We start from the raw sequence: 15347 nt of genomic DNA on the forward strand, positions 1-15347 counted from the left end.
TGGTTCCCCTTGCTCCCTCTCCTGCAGGTGGACTCTAGCGTTTCTTAACGATTGATGGACCTGGCATCTGTTGACTAAAGCAGTAAAACTAGAAAGAAAGAGGGGGAAAGACCCAAAGGTGCTTGCTGGAGACAGATTTTTTAGGCAGCGCCTTCATGTTCTTTTTAGAGTCACAGGTAAAAACAAGCAAATAAGTGTGCACATCTTAACATTCGTTAAAAAAAAATTTACTTAACAAGTAAGTATATGAGTTTACTTTTATTTTCTACTTAATTTATTTTTCATACTTTTTTTTTAATTTAAAGCTTTAAGAAAGCAAAGAATGAAAATAGCCCTGATACCCAAAGAAGCAAATCTCATGCACCGTGGGAAGAAAATGGCCCCCAGAGGTAAAGGGAATCATTGTTTTACAGTAGAAAAGGGGTTAGCACTTGCAGCTCATTGAATAAAGGAATCCAGCTGCTGGGTGGTTGATCACAGCTAGCCGTGGATAAAGTGTGCAGACTGTAAATGAGTGTGACCCAGGGAGAGAGGGGCTGGGAATTCTGAATTGGAAATCTACACTATGTTTTATAACATGAAACTTTTTCCTGGAAAGGCAAAAAGGAAACCTAGGAAATACTATGAAATTGCCTGTAAGGTAATATGTTTCTGAAAACTCTAAATGACATATTAATAATTTGTCCATTTCATGGTTTTGGTTAAAAACTTAAGTCAAGGGCAGGCGCGGTGGCTCACACCTGTAATCCCAGCACTTTGGGAGGCCGAGGCGGGTGGATCACGAGGTCAGGAGATCAAGACCATCCTGGCTAACACGGTGAAACCCCGTCTCCACTAAAAATACAAAAAATTATTCGGGCGTGGTGGTGGGCACCTGTAGTCCCAGCTACTCGGGAGGCTGAGGCAGGAGAATGGCGTGAACCCGGGAGGCGGAGCTTGCAGTGAGCGGAGATCATGCCACTGCACTCCAGCCTGGGTGACAGAGTGAGACTCCGTCTCAAAAAAAAAAAAAAACTTAAGTCAAAAACTATAGCTGATGAATAGTGATGCTGGAAGACCTTTATTCCTAAAAATATGAATATGTCTAGTTTATCTCTGGTCAAACTACCAAACCAGTGACAGACCTGTGTTGTAACTTATGGTTCAAATTCTAACCCTGCCGTGTCCTAGCTACTTTATTTGGGCCACTTAATTAAGTAGTCTATATTTCAATTTTTTTCTGTTTAATAGGTTTAATAATTGTACTTCAGTGCTGAAGGTTGATAAGAAGATTAGCTGAGATAGAATGTAAAGCCTTTAGCTGAGTCAGTGTTTAGAAAGGGGAAAATTCATCATATGTATGAATTGGTACTGTTATTTGTATGTGTTCATTTTTTTACTACTGAAGGCTAATGAGACAAATGGCATTCCTGCAAAATAATGACCTTTATGATTTGATTTGCCAGATCTTACCTCTTTCAATAAATCTTGTCAGCAAAGAGAACCACATGCCCCTGGAGGTACCAGCTGTGCAGTTATGAATGACTCTAGGTCTGGGCTGGGCTCTGTTCCCCCAGGACCTCTCTGGGCTCTTTTTGACCATTTATCTTTCTCTCCAGTGGACTCTACAATTCTCCCAGCGACCGCACTAAGTCACCAAAGTTCCCTTACACACGTCGCCGAAACCCCTCCTGTGGAAGTGACAATGACTCTGTACAGCCTATGAGGAGGAGGTAAGTGGAACACAATCCCTCTGTTAGCAGTTTTCGACAGAAGCATTTTGTCCCAGGCCTGACTTTATAACAGGTGATCCTTATACCAACGTTACTGTTTCTCTTTAAAATAACAGGAAGCTTACTCTTTCTGACATAAAATAAGTTAGGAATCCCAAAGTATTTATCTTAAACAGCCAGAGTTTTAGGGAATAATTTCATAAAATATTGGCAGGAACTTGCTTTCTGTATTCTATTTATGACTGATGTGTCTAAAAATAGTATATATAATATATAAAAACATGTATTATATATAGTATATTACATAGTAGAGACAACATGTCTTTTTTTTTTTTATTGAAATGGAGTTTCACTCTTGTTGCCTAGGCTGGAGTGCAGTGGCACAATCTTGGCTCACCGCAACTTCCGCCTCCTGGGTTCAAGTGATTCTCCTGCCTCAGCCTCCCGAGTAGCTGGGATTACAGGCATGCGCTGCCACGCCCGACTGATTTTTTTTGTATTTTTAATAGAGATGGGGTTTCTCCATGTTGGTCAGGCTGGTCTCGAACTCCCGACCTCAGGTGATCCACCCGCTTAGGCCTCCCAAAGTGCTGGGATTACAGGTGTGAGCCACCACGCCCGGCCGAGATAGTATATCTTAATATATAAAACATATTAAGTGTTTCTACCTGAGAAGACAAAACTACACTTAAAGATAAGCCTTCTTAGCTGAGAAATGCCTTTTAAAGCACAGAAAAAAATGAATCCTGTTACATTTTACCTATAAGGTTAGAGTGTTTGAAGGGATTATATTTGTGTGTGTATGCTTAATAAAAAAAGTTCTTAGCTGGAAGTTTTGGACCTGTCTGCAAAGCAGGCTGGCAGTGTGACAGGTGCAAGAGAGGAAGATGTAGAAATGACTTATCAGTGAAATTCTTTTTCACTCCTATGTGGCAGGGACTGTGGTTTACTTTGAGTACCTACATAATTGGCATTGTATAAATGACTTTTTCTTTTACCTTTTGTTGTTTTTTGTGGTTTTTGTTTTTGTTTTTGAGATGGTGTCTCGCTCTGATGCCCAGACTGGAGTGCAGTGGCTTGATCTCAGCTCACTGCAACCTCTGCCCCCTGGGTTCAAGCGATTCTCCTGCCTCAGCCTCCTGAGTATCTGGGATTACAGGCATGCACCATCAGACCCAGCTAATTGTTGTATTTTTAGTAGAGACGGGGTTTCTCCACGTTGGTCAGGCTGGTCTCGAACTCCTGACCTCATGATCCACCTACCTCAGCCTCCCTACGTGCTAGGATTATAGGCATGAGTCTCCGTGCCCAGCCTCTTTTTCCTTTTTTAAAAAAAATAAAAATGTGTAAACTAAAGTGGAGATGGGGTCTCACTTGCTATGTTGCCCAGGCTGGTCTTGAATTCCTTGCCTCAAGCAGTCCTCCCACCTCAGTCTCCCAAATTGCTGGGATTACAGGCATGAGTCACTGCACCCAGCCTAAATAACTTTTATGATTACAAGAAGTTCAGTTCATAATGTCAGGTAACCATCAAGACTCTTTTTATGCACACTGCAGGTTTGGAAGCCAAGCCCTTCTTTCCACCTATGCCCTAGTTAATACACACTTGCTGGCCCTTTCCTGCTTGATCCCTTTTGCTTCTGCTAGTTTCCCAGAGTTTTGCCCCCAACTTTCTGAAACCAAGTTCAACTTCACTGAAATTCTTTGATGGTTAAGAAGAGAAGGGTCTATATTACCTTCATGTAGTAGGACTGACATGAGGGGGCTAGATCAGGACCAACAGTGATTAGATAGGATAATAGAGCAATAGTAGGCATTTGTTTGGTGTTGGCCATATTCCAAGTACTGAGTAAAGTGCTTGCTATATACTATTTCATGTAATGCTGACAGTAACAACTCCTTGGGAACTGGCATTTGTATTGAGGCATGATGTGATTCTAGCAGAGGGGGATTAAATAGGGAATTGGTGCAAAGGTGTAAGTAGGATTGAAGGTGCAAAAAGCAGAGAGTGATGTAACTCAGAGATCTAGCTGCTGTTACTGCCTGTGGACTGAAGGAATGCGAAGAGAGAAGTGGGTGTTACCTAGAGACCAGAAGCCGTTTCCACCTTTGAGCTGGCAATCCTGAGCCTGTGCTTGCTGCTGACATTGCTGCAGGCACCGTGATGGATGCCAGGCAGGGACCGTTCTTGCTGACGTTGCTGGAGGTACCACCACTGTAGCCAAACAAAGAACACCCCCTTCTCAGGAGTGCAAGAGTTGATGCCACAGGTACAACTAGAAGCAAAATCACTTTCCCCTTTCTCTGCCTTCAAATCTTACTGCAGTCTCTTTTAACTAAAACTCAGCTGGCAAAGGTGTCCAGGAATATAAAATTTCCAGGCTTTCTATCTCGGCAGTAGAGGGCAGATTATAGAGCAGTCAGTAGAGGCTGAGTACCAGTGAAAAATATTCAGCCCAGCATCACCATCTCACTTTTACAGATGAGAAAACTGAGGCTCAGGGAGATGATGGTAGCTTGTCCTCTGTGGCACACATGGGATTGAAATCCCAGTCTGTATATCTGAAAAAGTTGGAGATAGTGATAGCCCTCATTTAAATAAAGCTGTCCTTTAGCCCTTACTCCGCTTTCTCCTTGGGAACACCAAGAGTTGGTTCAACTTGGACAATACTTAAAAGCAAATCAACGCCACTGGGAAATACTTTAAAATGCATTTGTGTGTATTGTGTGTTGAGGCAACATAGCTGGCATGGATGATGACAATTTAGCATATATTATTGGTAGATAGAGTTTTATAGTTTCCCACCCTTAATTAATTAGTGCAATTTGTCAGCACTCCCTAAATAAAATAATTACACATGTTGAGCAGATAGTCATTTTAACACATTTGAAAATGAACTTAATTAAATTTTGCTAAAATATGCCTAAATTTGCATATTTTCATACAAAATAATTGCTTGAAATAGTTTGCAGCATATACACTCCCAAATCCAGACTTGACTTCTACAATGAGGTTCATTTTCCGCTGGCTTCCTGTGAAACACAGAGAAGTAATTGTGGAGAGTGGATACAGGATCCTTTCATTGGCAAATTCCGGGGGGAAGGCTATTTAAATTTGCTAGAAAGAGAATCTTTTTGCCTGAGCATCCCTAGAGCCTTTTGCCTGGTGCACTTACAGGTCTCTTTTGGGGATCTGTGTTTTGAGGCAACAAGCCATTGCTGCATGTTGACATAAAAAGACTAAAGTACATTGTTCTCTGTTTCTTTCCAGTATAAATGCCCTGTAAGTGTCCTTATCCTTGTCAGTCTTGTTCTATCTTCACACATATTTACCTTGCACTGGGCACAAATCCCTACATTGCTGGATTAACATTGACATTTAAAATCGAGACATGTCATCAGCATGGAAGAATCTCAAGGACTTAAATTTAATAATAGGAAATTATATTTTGCTTTGTATGCCAGGATAATACATTTTGCAATAGATGTCAAAATTTCATATTTTGTCAGTTGTTTATCATGAGATGGATACAGGCTATCAAATTCTGGCTGAGTCCAGAATAGTGATCCTTAACCTTTTTGGGTAATACTACCCTCTGAGATCTGGTGAAATGTTGGATTCATTCCCTAGGGAAAGACAGGTTCATATTTAAATACATATAAACATTTCCATATAATTTTCAAAGTTCATGGAGACCCTGAAGCCTGCTTGTTTAAACATTCCTATTCTAGGAACACTTTTACACTGTTGGTGGGATTGTAAACTAGTTCAACCATTATGGAAAACAGTATGGCGATTCCTCAAGGATCTAGAACTAGATGTACCATATGACCCAGCCATCCCATTACTGGGTATATACCCAAAGGATTATAAATCACGCTGCTATAAAGACACATGCACACGTATGTTTATTGCGGCACTATTCACAATAGCAAAGACTTGGAATCAACCCAAATGTCCATCAGTGACAGACTGGATTAAGAAAATGTGGCACATATACACCATGGAATACTATGCAGCCATAAAAAAGGATGAGTTTGTGTCCTTTGTAGGGACATGGATGCAGCTGGAAAACATCATTCTTAGCAAACTATCACAAGAACAGAAAACCAAACACCGCATGTTCTCACTCATAGGTGGGAACTGAACAATGAGATCACTTGGACTCGGGAAGGGGAACATCACACACCGGGGCCTATCATGGTGGGGGAGGGGGGAGGGATTGCATTGGGAGTTATACCTGATGTAAATGACGAGTTGATGGATGCTGACGAATTGATGGGTGCAGACAGCAACATGGCACAAGTATACATATGTAACAAACCTGCACGTTATGCACATGTACCCTAGAACTTAAAGTATAATAATAATAATAATAATAAAAAACATTCCTGTTCTAGAAAAAGAAAGCCAGCATTTTTTCTGGTAGTACAGTATATTTTCACTCCTTAGCTTTCACTTTTACATTAAAAAATGTTTGAGTGCCTGTTGTATGCCATGCAACGTGCTGCTACCACCAGACAAAGTTCCTGTCCTTTGGGAGCTTAGATGCTATTAAGGGATAAATATATGAGTCATAGGAATATATGTGCCATTATGACTTTAATATGTAATATGAAGGTAAGCTATGTGGTACTTAGGGGAATTTTAAAAACTTTTTATTGAAACCTAGCATGCATACAGAAAAGTACACACGTGTCATAAGTGTAAATGCATGATAAATTTTTTATAAATAGACACCCGTGTAATGAGCACTATCAGGGGAAGTTTGCTGAATCACTGAGCCAAAGAGGTTGGGGTAGATTTCTTGAGGTTGGATGCTTGAGCCAGGATCTGAGATACAAACAGGCTAAAAGAAAGGAACGATCATACCAGATAGAGGGGCTAGCATGTGCAAAAGCCTTGGGAATGGAAAGAAGCAGGGAGCCTTTGTGAAAAGGAAAAAGGCCAGTGTTTATCAGACTCTGAGAGTGAATAAAAATGTGTTAGAAATGAGGATAGAGAGAAAGATGGGATCAGACCTTACAGCCCACCTGGCCTTTGTTCAGGATTTTGGTCCTTAGACCAGTGGTTTTTTACAGGAAGTACAATAACATCACCCTTGTGTTTGTAAAGATGACCCTCACTGTCTTGTGGAGAAATGGTGAAAGAGGATGGTGGCAGAAATGGAGAGACCAGGCAGCAGGCTATGGTACGAGTCCTGGCAATAGAGAATGGGAGCATGGACCAAGGTGGTGATGCGGAGATATAAAGAAGTGGATGGTTTCAGTAGCCAGTAGGAGGTAAAACTGGTAGGAGAATCAGTATGAGGGGTGGAGGAGAGGGAGCTGTCCAGAATGAAACCCAGGCTTGTTCAGTTTTTTTAATTCAATGTGTTGCATAGAAATAGAATCATCAGGACTTTACAGGCTTGAAAGGGACAATTGCCAATTTAGTTTCTGATATCCTGAATTTATGGTGCTTCTGAGAAGTCCAAGTGCACGATTCTCATGGGTTGTTGAATGTAAGTCAGGAGCTAGATTTGCTTTATGGACTGAAATATAATTTTAAGTATGTTACTTGAAGTATAGAGATTAGGTTGTTTAGGTGTATAGTATAGATAGAATGCAAAAAGACAAAGCCAATGACAGAGTTGTAGGAAGCTCCAGCATTTGTCTTAATTGAAGATTAACTGTAATGAAGAAAGAGAAATTGTGGCCATGGAAAAATAAAGAGAGTGAAAATTTGCATACCAAATGTCTCCCTTCTCTCTTCATTCCCAGAATACTAGAATCCAGGCTTATATTACTTAGGCAGAAAATTAGAGAATCCCTTTGTAAGAAATGAACAGGGTCAAGAGAAAAGACTATGGATACTAGCTTTCAAAGCATCTTCCAATGAAATTGTTGTATCTCCCAGGCATGAGATTAGAGAATCCCACTGCAGGAAATGGACCAGGTACAAGAGAAAAGACTTGCATATACTTACTTTCAAAGGATCATCCATTGAAATGATTGAAGCTGCCCTCATATTACTGTGAGGCCATTAATTAACATGCTCTGCACCAACCAAAGGGCTCCAGTCACCTTAACACTCACTGCTTGGATAGGAATAGAGAGCCATGAACACCTGCATTTGAGCATTGCTTCTGTCTGGAAAGGCAGAGACTAAAACAAACAAATGGGGTATAGGGTGGGATTGGGGGCATTCTCACTGGAAACAGACAGTATAAGAAAGAAAAATTTCTAAAAAACTGTTTAGGAAGATGAAAAAATAAATCCATGAATTTCTATCAATACAAAGGTAAGAACTAATGAATAAGAGTTTTTAGGCTTTAAATTAGTGTGGCAGAATTTAAAATAATCAGTAAAAGATTTGGAAGGTAACATTAAGAAAATCTTCCCCAAAATGGAACCAAAAAGCCCACAATTAAACAGATGTATGGAAATAAGAATAATAAAATTATCAAACCTAGATATCAAACATTCAACTAATACAATTTCTAAGAAAAAAGAACAGAGAAAACATAGGAAACTATTAAAGAAACAGCACAAGCAAATATTCCGGAACTGAAGGATGTGACATTATAAAGCAGAACCCACTGAGCAATTGACATAATTGATTGAAAAGTTAGATTTATTCCAAGGTTCATTATAACTAAATTTCAAAACATTATTGATTAACAAAGAATTCTAAAGATTTGGAAGGGGCATGGGAATATGGGAGAGAAAAATCCATGTGCAAATGGTGACAAATCACAATGACATTGGGGCCAGGTACGGTGTCTCACGCCTGTAATCTCAGCACTTTGGGAGGCCAAGGCGGGTGGATCACCTGAGGTCAGAAGTTCAATTCCAGCCTGGCCAACATGGTAAAACCCCGTCCTTACTAAAAATACAAACTAGCCAGGCATGGTGTTGCATGCCTGTAATTCCAGCTACTGTGGAGGCTGAGGCAGGAAAATCATTTGAACCTGAGAGGCGGAGGTTGCAGTGAGCCGAGATCACGCCACTGTACTCCAGCCTGGGCCACAAGAGTGAAACTCCATCTAAAAAAAAAAAAAAAGAAAAAACAGACATTGGGCTGCTTCACAGTAATATCAGAGGAAGAAGGCAAAGAAGTATTGCCTTGAGAAGTCTGAAAGATTATTTTCAGTTTAGGAGTCTATGCCCAGATAACCATAATTGTTTGCATAGAATAAAGACATTTTCAGAAATTGTGGGTCCCAAAAACGTGTATCTGTCATGCAATTTTTTTCTGTTAGCAGCTAAAAGATACACTTTACCAAAACCCAGACAAGTTGCCAAAAGACCTGGAGATGTGGGGTCCACCATACAAAGAAGCAAAAGGAGTTCCTTGGATCATGATAAAGGGAGTTAGTCAAAAGTGGGTGGTCCAGGTATGAGCAGGAGGGCAGAGGGATCCAGGAGGGATATAAATGGAACTTGGAGATTACCTGCGTATCCATCCATAGCAGGAGTTTTGCAGTTCTCTCAGAGTTTGAAGAATAGTGATAAGCAAAACAACCCTAAGCAAGTGATATGTACATGGAAAACTTAGGCAAGTATCCTCTCTCGGAAAATGTAAAACCTACAAAAGAATGGAATCATATTCCTGGCACACTATTTAGATCATCTGTGACCAATTTCAGTATAATTTGTGTTTATGCTAAATAGTGACCCCAAAATTTGATATAAGAACAGGGACCACATATTGCTGTTAATGTTATTCGATATAAGTGTATTGGAGGAAATGGGGTAACGTAAGCCATACATTAAAGAGATCAGAGTGGGAAGGTGCTGGATTACAGATCGTAAGGAAATGGAGCATGGGGCATAGACACCACTCTCAAGAAGTTTGGCTTTGAAGGAGAGAGGAGAGACTGGGCAGATGAAGGGGGATGTGGACTCAAAGTAGGTCTGTGTTTGTTTAAACAGTAGAGACTGAAAAAGTTAATTGCTTATAAAAAGAGTCTGCCAGACGGGCAAGGTGACTATGTGTGAGAGGTGAGAGGGTAGTTAATGAAAGTCATTGAAAAGACATGGGGTGATGGGACGCGCAAAGCACTGGTGGAGGGACTGACCTTGGTAGTAAGGATAAATCCATAAATAACAGGGAGGAAGATGTTGGTAAGTTTTTATTTTTGGTAGCAGGAAGATGAAAGAGTTCCATCTGGAGGCTACTTTTTCCTTCGGAAGGAGAAAACAAAGTCATTTGCTGAAACAGGGATACTGTAGGTCAGAGGGTTGCAGGATGAAGAGTTTGAAACTGCTTTGTACTTAGATCTGAAAAAAGTGGCAGGATTGCTGAACCGTGGTGCAGCCCCACTTGAGGTTTATGAACGTGGATTTGTAGTGTAATGTGCCCCTTTTGTGTGACTCCTTCCAGCACTGCTCAACCAGCTGTTTAGAACTGATCCAGAAAACTTGCATAGTCGGATTCACCCATGCCTGGGATTTTGCCAAAAAGACGGAATGAAAAACAGAGTTGGGGAACGTGTTGAGTATCAGCATGCATGTTATTGAAATGATGGATTAGGAAATCTAAGCTGAGTACAGAAGACAGTGAAGAGAAGTGAAGAGCTGGTGGAGAGTAGCCAGGTCAATAGATAGTCTTATTAGGTTCAAAGAAAAGGAAGAATGGAAATAGTTGAATAAGCAATAACAGCTTATCTTGGTTGAGTGCTAACAATGACCCAGGTCCTAGTGTATGCATTTTAAATAGATTAATTCATTTTATCCTTTAGAGCAGACTTCAAAGGAGATTCTATTAAAAGTAAGTCACTGAGTAGAAAAGTAACTTATTTAAATCACACAACTCATCAGTGGAGAAGATGAGGTTCACATTCATGTTGTCTGGCTCTAGAGCCAACACCTTTAACCAGGATGCCCCATTGAAGCTGTTTGAAAGTAAATGGGGAGTGGTAAACAGAAAGGAGATTGTGGTAAGAGAGCAAAGTGTTTGGAGGTGCTTACAGACGATGAAGTCCAAAGTATGACCATGAGGCAGGTTGCTGAGTTGAAGTGGAGGAGATTATGAGAGAAGAGATAAAGAGAATTTGGAGCCCCAGGGTGTGGGAAAGGGCATCCAAGTGAGATGATGTCATTTCCACTATGGCGGAAATCAGCTTGGAGGATTGCAGTTCTGCAACTGCAGACTAACCTCATCATTGGATTAACGGAATTCAGACGGTTTGCCTGTCCCACTAGAGTGAGGCCAGGTTATGTTATTAACATTATATTTCTGGGATATGTCGTATGTAGGGTTAGGCATATACATATGACTTAAATGTTTGGTGAATGAATGAATGTATGACAGATATGTGTAAACTGAAGTGAGACTCATTTTGGTGTGCTTTCCTTAGCCAATTGATAATCTCCTGTTTTCCTAAATGTCTTTATTTGTTTTCACAGGAAAGCCCATAACAGTGGTGAAGATTCAGATCTAAAGCAGAGGAGGAGGTAAAAAAAACAAAAATAGAAGGAGAGTCAGAGGGAAGAAGGGTTAGCAGATTTAGAAATGTTCAGAGTTGAGGAAAGATTGGGGGTATTATTGCTTTTTTTTTTTTTTACTTTCAAAAAGCAGTTTGTCTTCAGCTGATTCCCAATCTTCCATTCTGTTGCGTCTTAAGACTATGCTGTTTCCTACTCCCTTGCGTCTCAGAGGAGCTGTCTCATTTTTCTGTTGCCATATTATAATCCACTCCAGAACTTAGTGGCTTAAAGCAGCAACAACTGTACTTATCTAGTATAATTCTGTCAATTAAACAGGTAACTTTTTAGCTAGTCTTGTTCACAATTTCATGAGGCTGTGGTCAGATGACAGCTGAGGTTGTGTAATCTAGGGGGCCTTTCTCTTTCATGTTGGCATCTTGGCGGAAAGGCTGCAGGCCTGGGACCTCTCTGCATAGTTTCTCCACCTGGGTAGCTTACACTTCTGTAGACACTTCTTTTGCACTTCTTTAGGCTGGAAGCAGAAGCTACCAGTATGTTAAGGGGTGAGTCCTGGAACTGATATAGTATCCCTTCCACCTCATTCTGTTGGTAAAATCAGTCACAAGACCAGTGTAAATTAAGAGGCTAGGGAAATAAACTCTACCTCTCTCAGTGGGGTGGATGGGAGGGTTACAAGATTTTGTGTCCACATTTAGTCCACCACCAGCTTTGCCATGTCAGAGTTCTGTTGGAAGTAATTGATTTTGTGGTCCTTTCTGGGAACATGCTGACATTCACCTTAATCGGTTTTTATATTTCCCCTGCATTGCCATTTCGCTGAGCTATCGACTCAGTCAGATGTCTTACTGAGTTCAGAAACACTGACTTGGAGAGGGATAATACAGCTCTTGATGTTTGGATTGATAATTTTGCTGCAAAATGAATTCCAGAGGACCAATATAAACCTTTCTGAAATTTTTCATGAGTGATAAACGTGTGTTTTTTCTTTTGTTCTTACCATTTTGTCTTCAGGTCACGTTCACGCTGTAACACAAGCAGTGGTAGTGAATCGGAAAATTCTAATAGAGAACACCGGAAAAAGAGAAACAGGTAATATCTCAATATCATACTTAACTGGCAGTCTGACATCAGAGGCTGCCTTTGGTGGTAGAAACTGTGTCCTTTGTAAGTCTGGTTTTTCCGTCTGTGTTTGAGAAGCAATCTGGCACTATTTTGAAGCACTTAGTTTAGGAAACTTTAGCTCTTTAAATGGAGTTTTCTTATCCTCACAATAAGATGATTAAACAACTTGACAATGAGGTCTCTTCTTGTGTGTGTGTGTGTTTTTTAAAGATGATTCTGTATATAGCTACAATGTGTAGCGAATTTCTCTAAGGCTGGTAAGAAAGTTTACCATTTGTAGAGAGATTCTCCCTGAACTATCTCTTCAGTGGCATTACTATATTTTACCCAACCAAAAATAACTCATTGTTTCTTAGATTCTGCAGTTTCAGGCTCACGTATACATATGTGCTGATAATATGTGCATTTACTCATCTGTGTGTGCCGGACATACCATATATATAAGATACATTTTTTAAGAGATTTTTAATCACATCATTTGACATGTAATCAGTATTAGTTGTGGCTTAATGCATTAATCAGTTATCCCTAATTCCAAAATATGCACTTGAAAACAAGAAGTATTTGTGTGATTAATGAAAAGAGCACCTTGGGAGTCAGAGGGATTTGATTGCCAATCATGCTAGTTGTTAACCCAGTGGTTCTCAACTGGGGGAGTTTTGTCCTCCCTGCCTTCTCCCCAAGGACATTTGGCAATGTTCAGAGTCATTTTTTATTGTGACAATTGGGTAGGGGGGTTGCAACTGGCCAGGGATGCTGCTAAACATCCTACGATGCATAGGACAGGCCCTGGCAACAAATAAGCGCCTTGTACAAAAACATTATCAGTAGTGCCACTCTTGAGAAACCTGTTTTGACCTAATGTGGACCTCTGGCCTGGTTGCTTTAGTTTTCTGAGTTATCTTTTTCTCTTCCAAAAATTGAGGAAGGCCAGGCACAGTGGCTCATGCCTGTAATCCTAGCACTTTGGGATGCCAAGGCAAGCGGATCACCTGAGGTTGGGAGTTCTAGACCAGCCTGACCAACATGGAGAAACCCCATCCCTACTAAAAATACAAAATTAGCTGGGTGTGGTGGTGCGTGCCTGTAATCCCAGCTACTCAGGAGGCAGAGGCAGGAGAATCACTTGAACCTGGGAGGTGAAGATTGCAGTGAGCTGAGATTGTGCCATTGCACTCCAGCCTGGGCAACAAGAGCGAAACTCCATTTCACACAGAAAAAAAAAAAAAGAAAAGAAAGAAAGAAAGAAAAATGAGGAAGTTGGATTAGATAATCTCCAGGGTCTGTCTTTAGTGCTAAGAACCCTTGTGCTTGGCACAAATTGAATCGGTGGCCCTCTCTAACTACGAAGCCTGTGTGATAATAGCCCAGACAGCACTGTAAGGGTGGACAGTTTTTTAGGAAAGCATTCTATGTGGAGTCTGCTGAGGCTGGAACTACACTAGACAGATGGGAGATCTCAATGTGTTATGACACCTTTCTCAAAGAAATGATTTCAGTTTCTTCTGTGAAAACCCACATGTGGGAGGTAGTTCCTTCTTAGGTACCCTCTTACTGATCAAAAATTCAATATTTCTGCACAAACAAAACAAAACAAAGCAAAAATACCCACTTATTTTCCTATTTAAAACTTTTTATTGATCACGCCAGTATTTTAAGTCTGTTTCTGTTTTGCTTAATATATTCTAAATTGTGCCCATAAATGTTCTTTTCTCAACTGTTCAGAAGGTGGCCCATTTAAAAACATTTTTTGGGTGACCAAAATTGTTCACATTCACTACTGAAAATGAAACACTAGTGAAAGGTTGCCATCAAGTAATTAAGTTGCTCATTACTGATCTGGTTGCAGTGGATTTAATATTTCTTGTCAGTATTTTCTCCCTTAAGAGTTTCTTCCCCCTTTTCCCTGGAGATTCTTAGATTGGCTTTCTTTGTACTGTGTAAATAGTATGTTTTAGAATAACGATGATTCTGAATGTTTATTGAACTTTGTAAGGCTAGTAATGAGAAATAGCTTTCAAAACACATTCTGACACATTTCATGCAAAAGATCCAACAGGCTTTCACAATCATTTATGCTACCTGTAGAAATATTGCTCTAGGAATACCTAAGTTGCCTATGTCTGTAGAAGATGTGGTGTAGTTTGCCTGTCAATAGCATAGCAAAAAGTGAGCAGAGGAAGAAATATAGCTTTCAGTTCTGATCCTCACCACTGCAAATTAGGGTGCAGCAGGTACAGAGAAAGAGGGTAGAAACTCATTGTGCTGTCTGTGTCTTGGTGCCATTTACCTATTATGCTGTGCTGCTGCCAACCCCTCCATCCCATTATTAGCCTCTTAAATTTTGCCAGAACCCACCCATCCCACATGAGGATGCATAGGTCTAGATATTTCAACTGCAGCCCTGCAGTCTCTTCAGCCTCATTCATCCTTCCTTTTATTGGCTGACAGTGTGATCCAGCCAGTTCTTTGTGCTTTTATTACAGGACTCTGGTAACCCTATAATGGGGCAAACAGAATCTTATACATGCTGATGTTCTACCTCTTGCCCATAAGGTCTGTACACTCAGTCCCAGGATGCTTCATTACTTTCCAGCAAGAGCCTGCACCCCGACGCACCCTGTGTTTCTGTCTCTAGGAAACTGTAGCCTAGGGAGAGGGACAACTACTGGGCAAATTTGCTTTTTAGAACCTCTTTTGGAGTCCATGATGTGTCCATTGGAACTCTGGACAGAGTCACTTTTACTTTCTGGAAGTTGCATGTGGTGTTTGGGATGTTGCTCCCTCTGCTACTCCTTCCTGTGGGATTTTTTTTTTTTAAACGTAAAACGAGGTCTTTCCTGTTAGACATGAGGCCACTCCATGGAAATGTTGTTGTTTTCTTTTTTCCAGGAAGTCAACCCATTGGAGCATAAGCTGCTTTACTGTTTCCATGGATAACCATTTAAACATTTCTCATTTTGTGTGAAGAGAAAAGTTAATAAAACAATGTTTATGAATCAACTTTACCCAAAACAGGCTTTTGACAACCATTAAATTTTAAAAAATAATAATCCACACCAGCTCTGGAAGGCTAAT

At 40.5% G+C, this 15347-nt stretch overlaps 1 protein-coding gene across 3 annotated transcripts in view; it reads left to right on the plus strand.

Annotated features, from left to right (window-relative positions):
- Positions 1 to 15347, plus strand: part of LOC105471132 (erythrocyte membrane protein band 4.1 like 4A) — a 258637-nt gene that overhangs the window by 211423 nt on the left and 31867 nt on the right. For all 3 annotated transcript variants that reach the window (XR_011624793.1, XM_024789518.2, XM_011723498.3), the window contains 4 exons: positions 306 to 389; positions 1599 to 1712; positions 11106 to 11153; positions 12159 to 12236. Coding sequence is in view for 2 of the 3 variants with exons in the window: in XM_024789518.2 (XP_024645286.1) it covers positions 306 to 389; positions 1599 to 1712; positions 11106 to 11153; positions 12159 to 12236 (324 nt within the window). In the remaining variant the exon portion in view is untranslated. The remainder of the gene's footprint in view (positions 1 to 305; positions 390 to 1598; positions 1713 to 11105; positions 11154 to 12158; positions 12237 to 15347) is intronic.

The sequence above is a fragment of the Macaca nemestrina genome, chromosome 6, assembly GCF_043159975.1.
Source record: "Macaca nemestrina isolate mMacNem1 chromosome 6, mMacNem.hap1, whole genome shotgun sequence".
Lineage (NCBI taxonomy): Eukaryota > Metazoa > Chordata > Mammalia > Primates > Cercopithecidae > Macaca > Macaca nemestrina.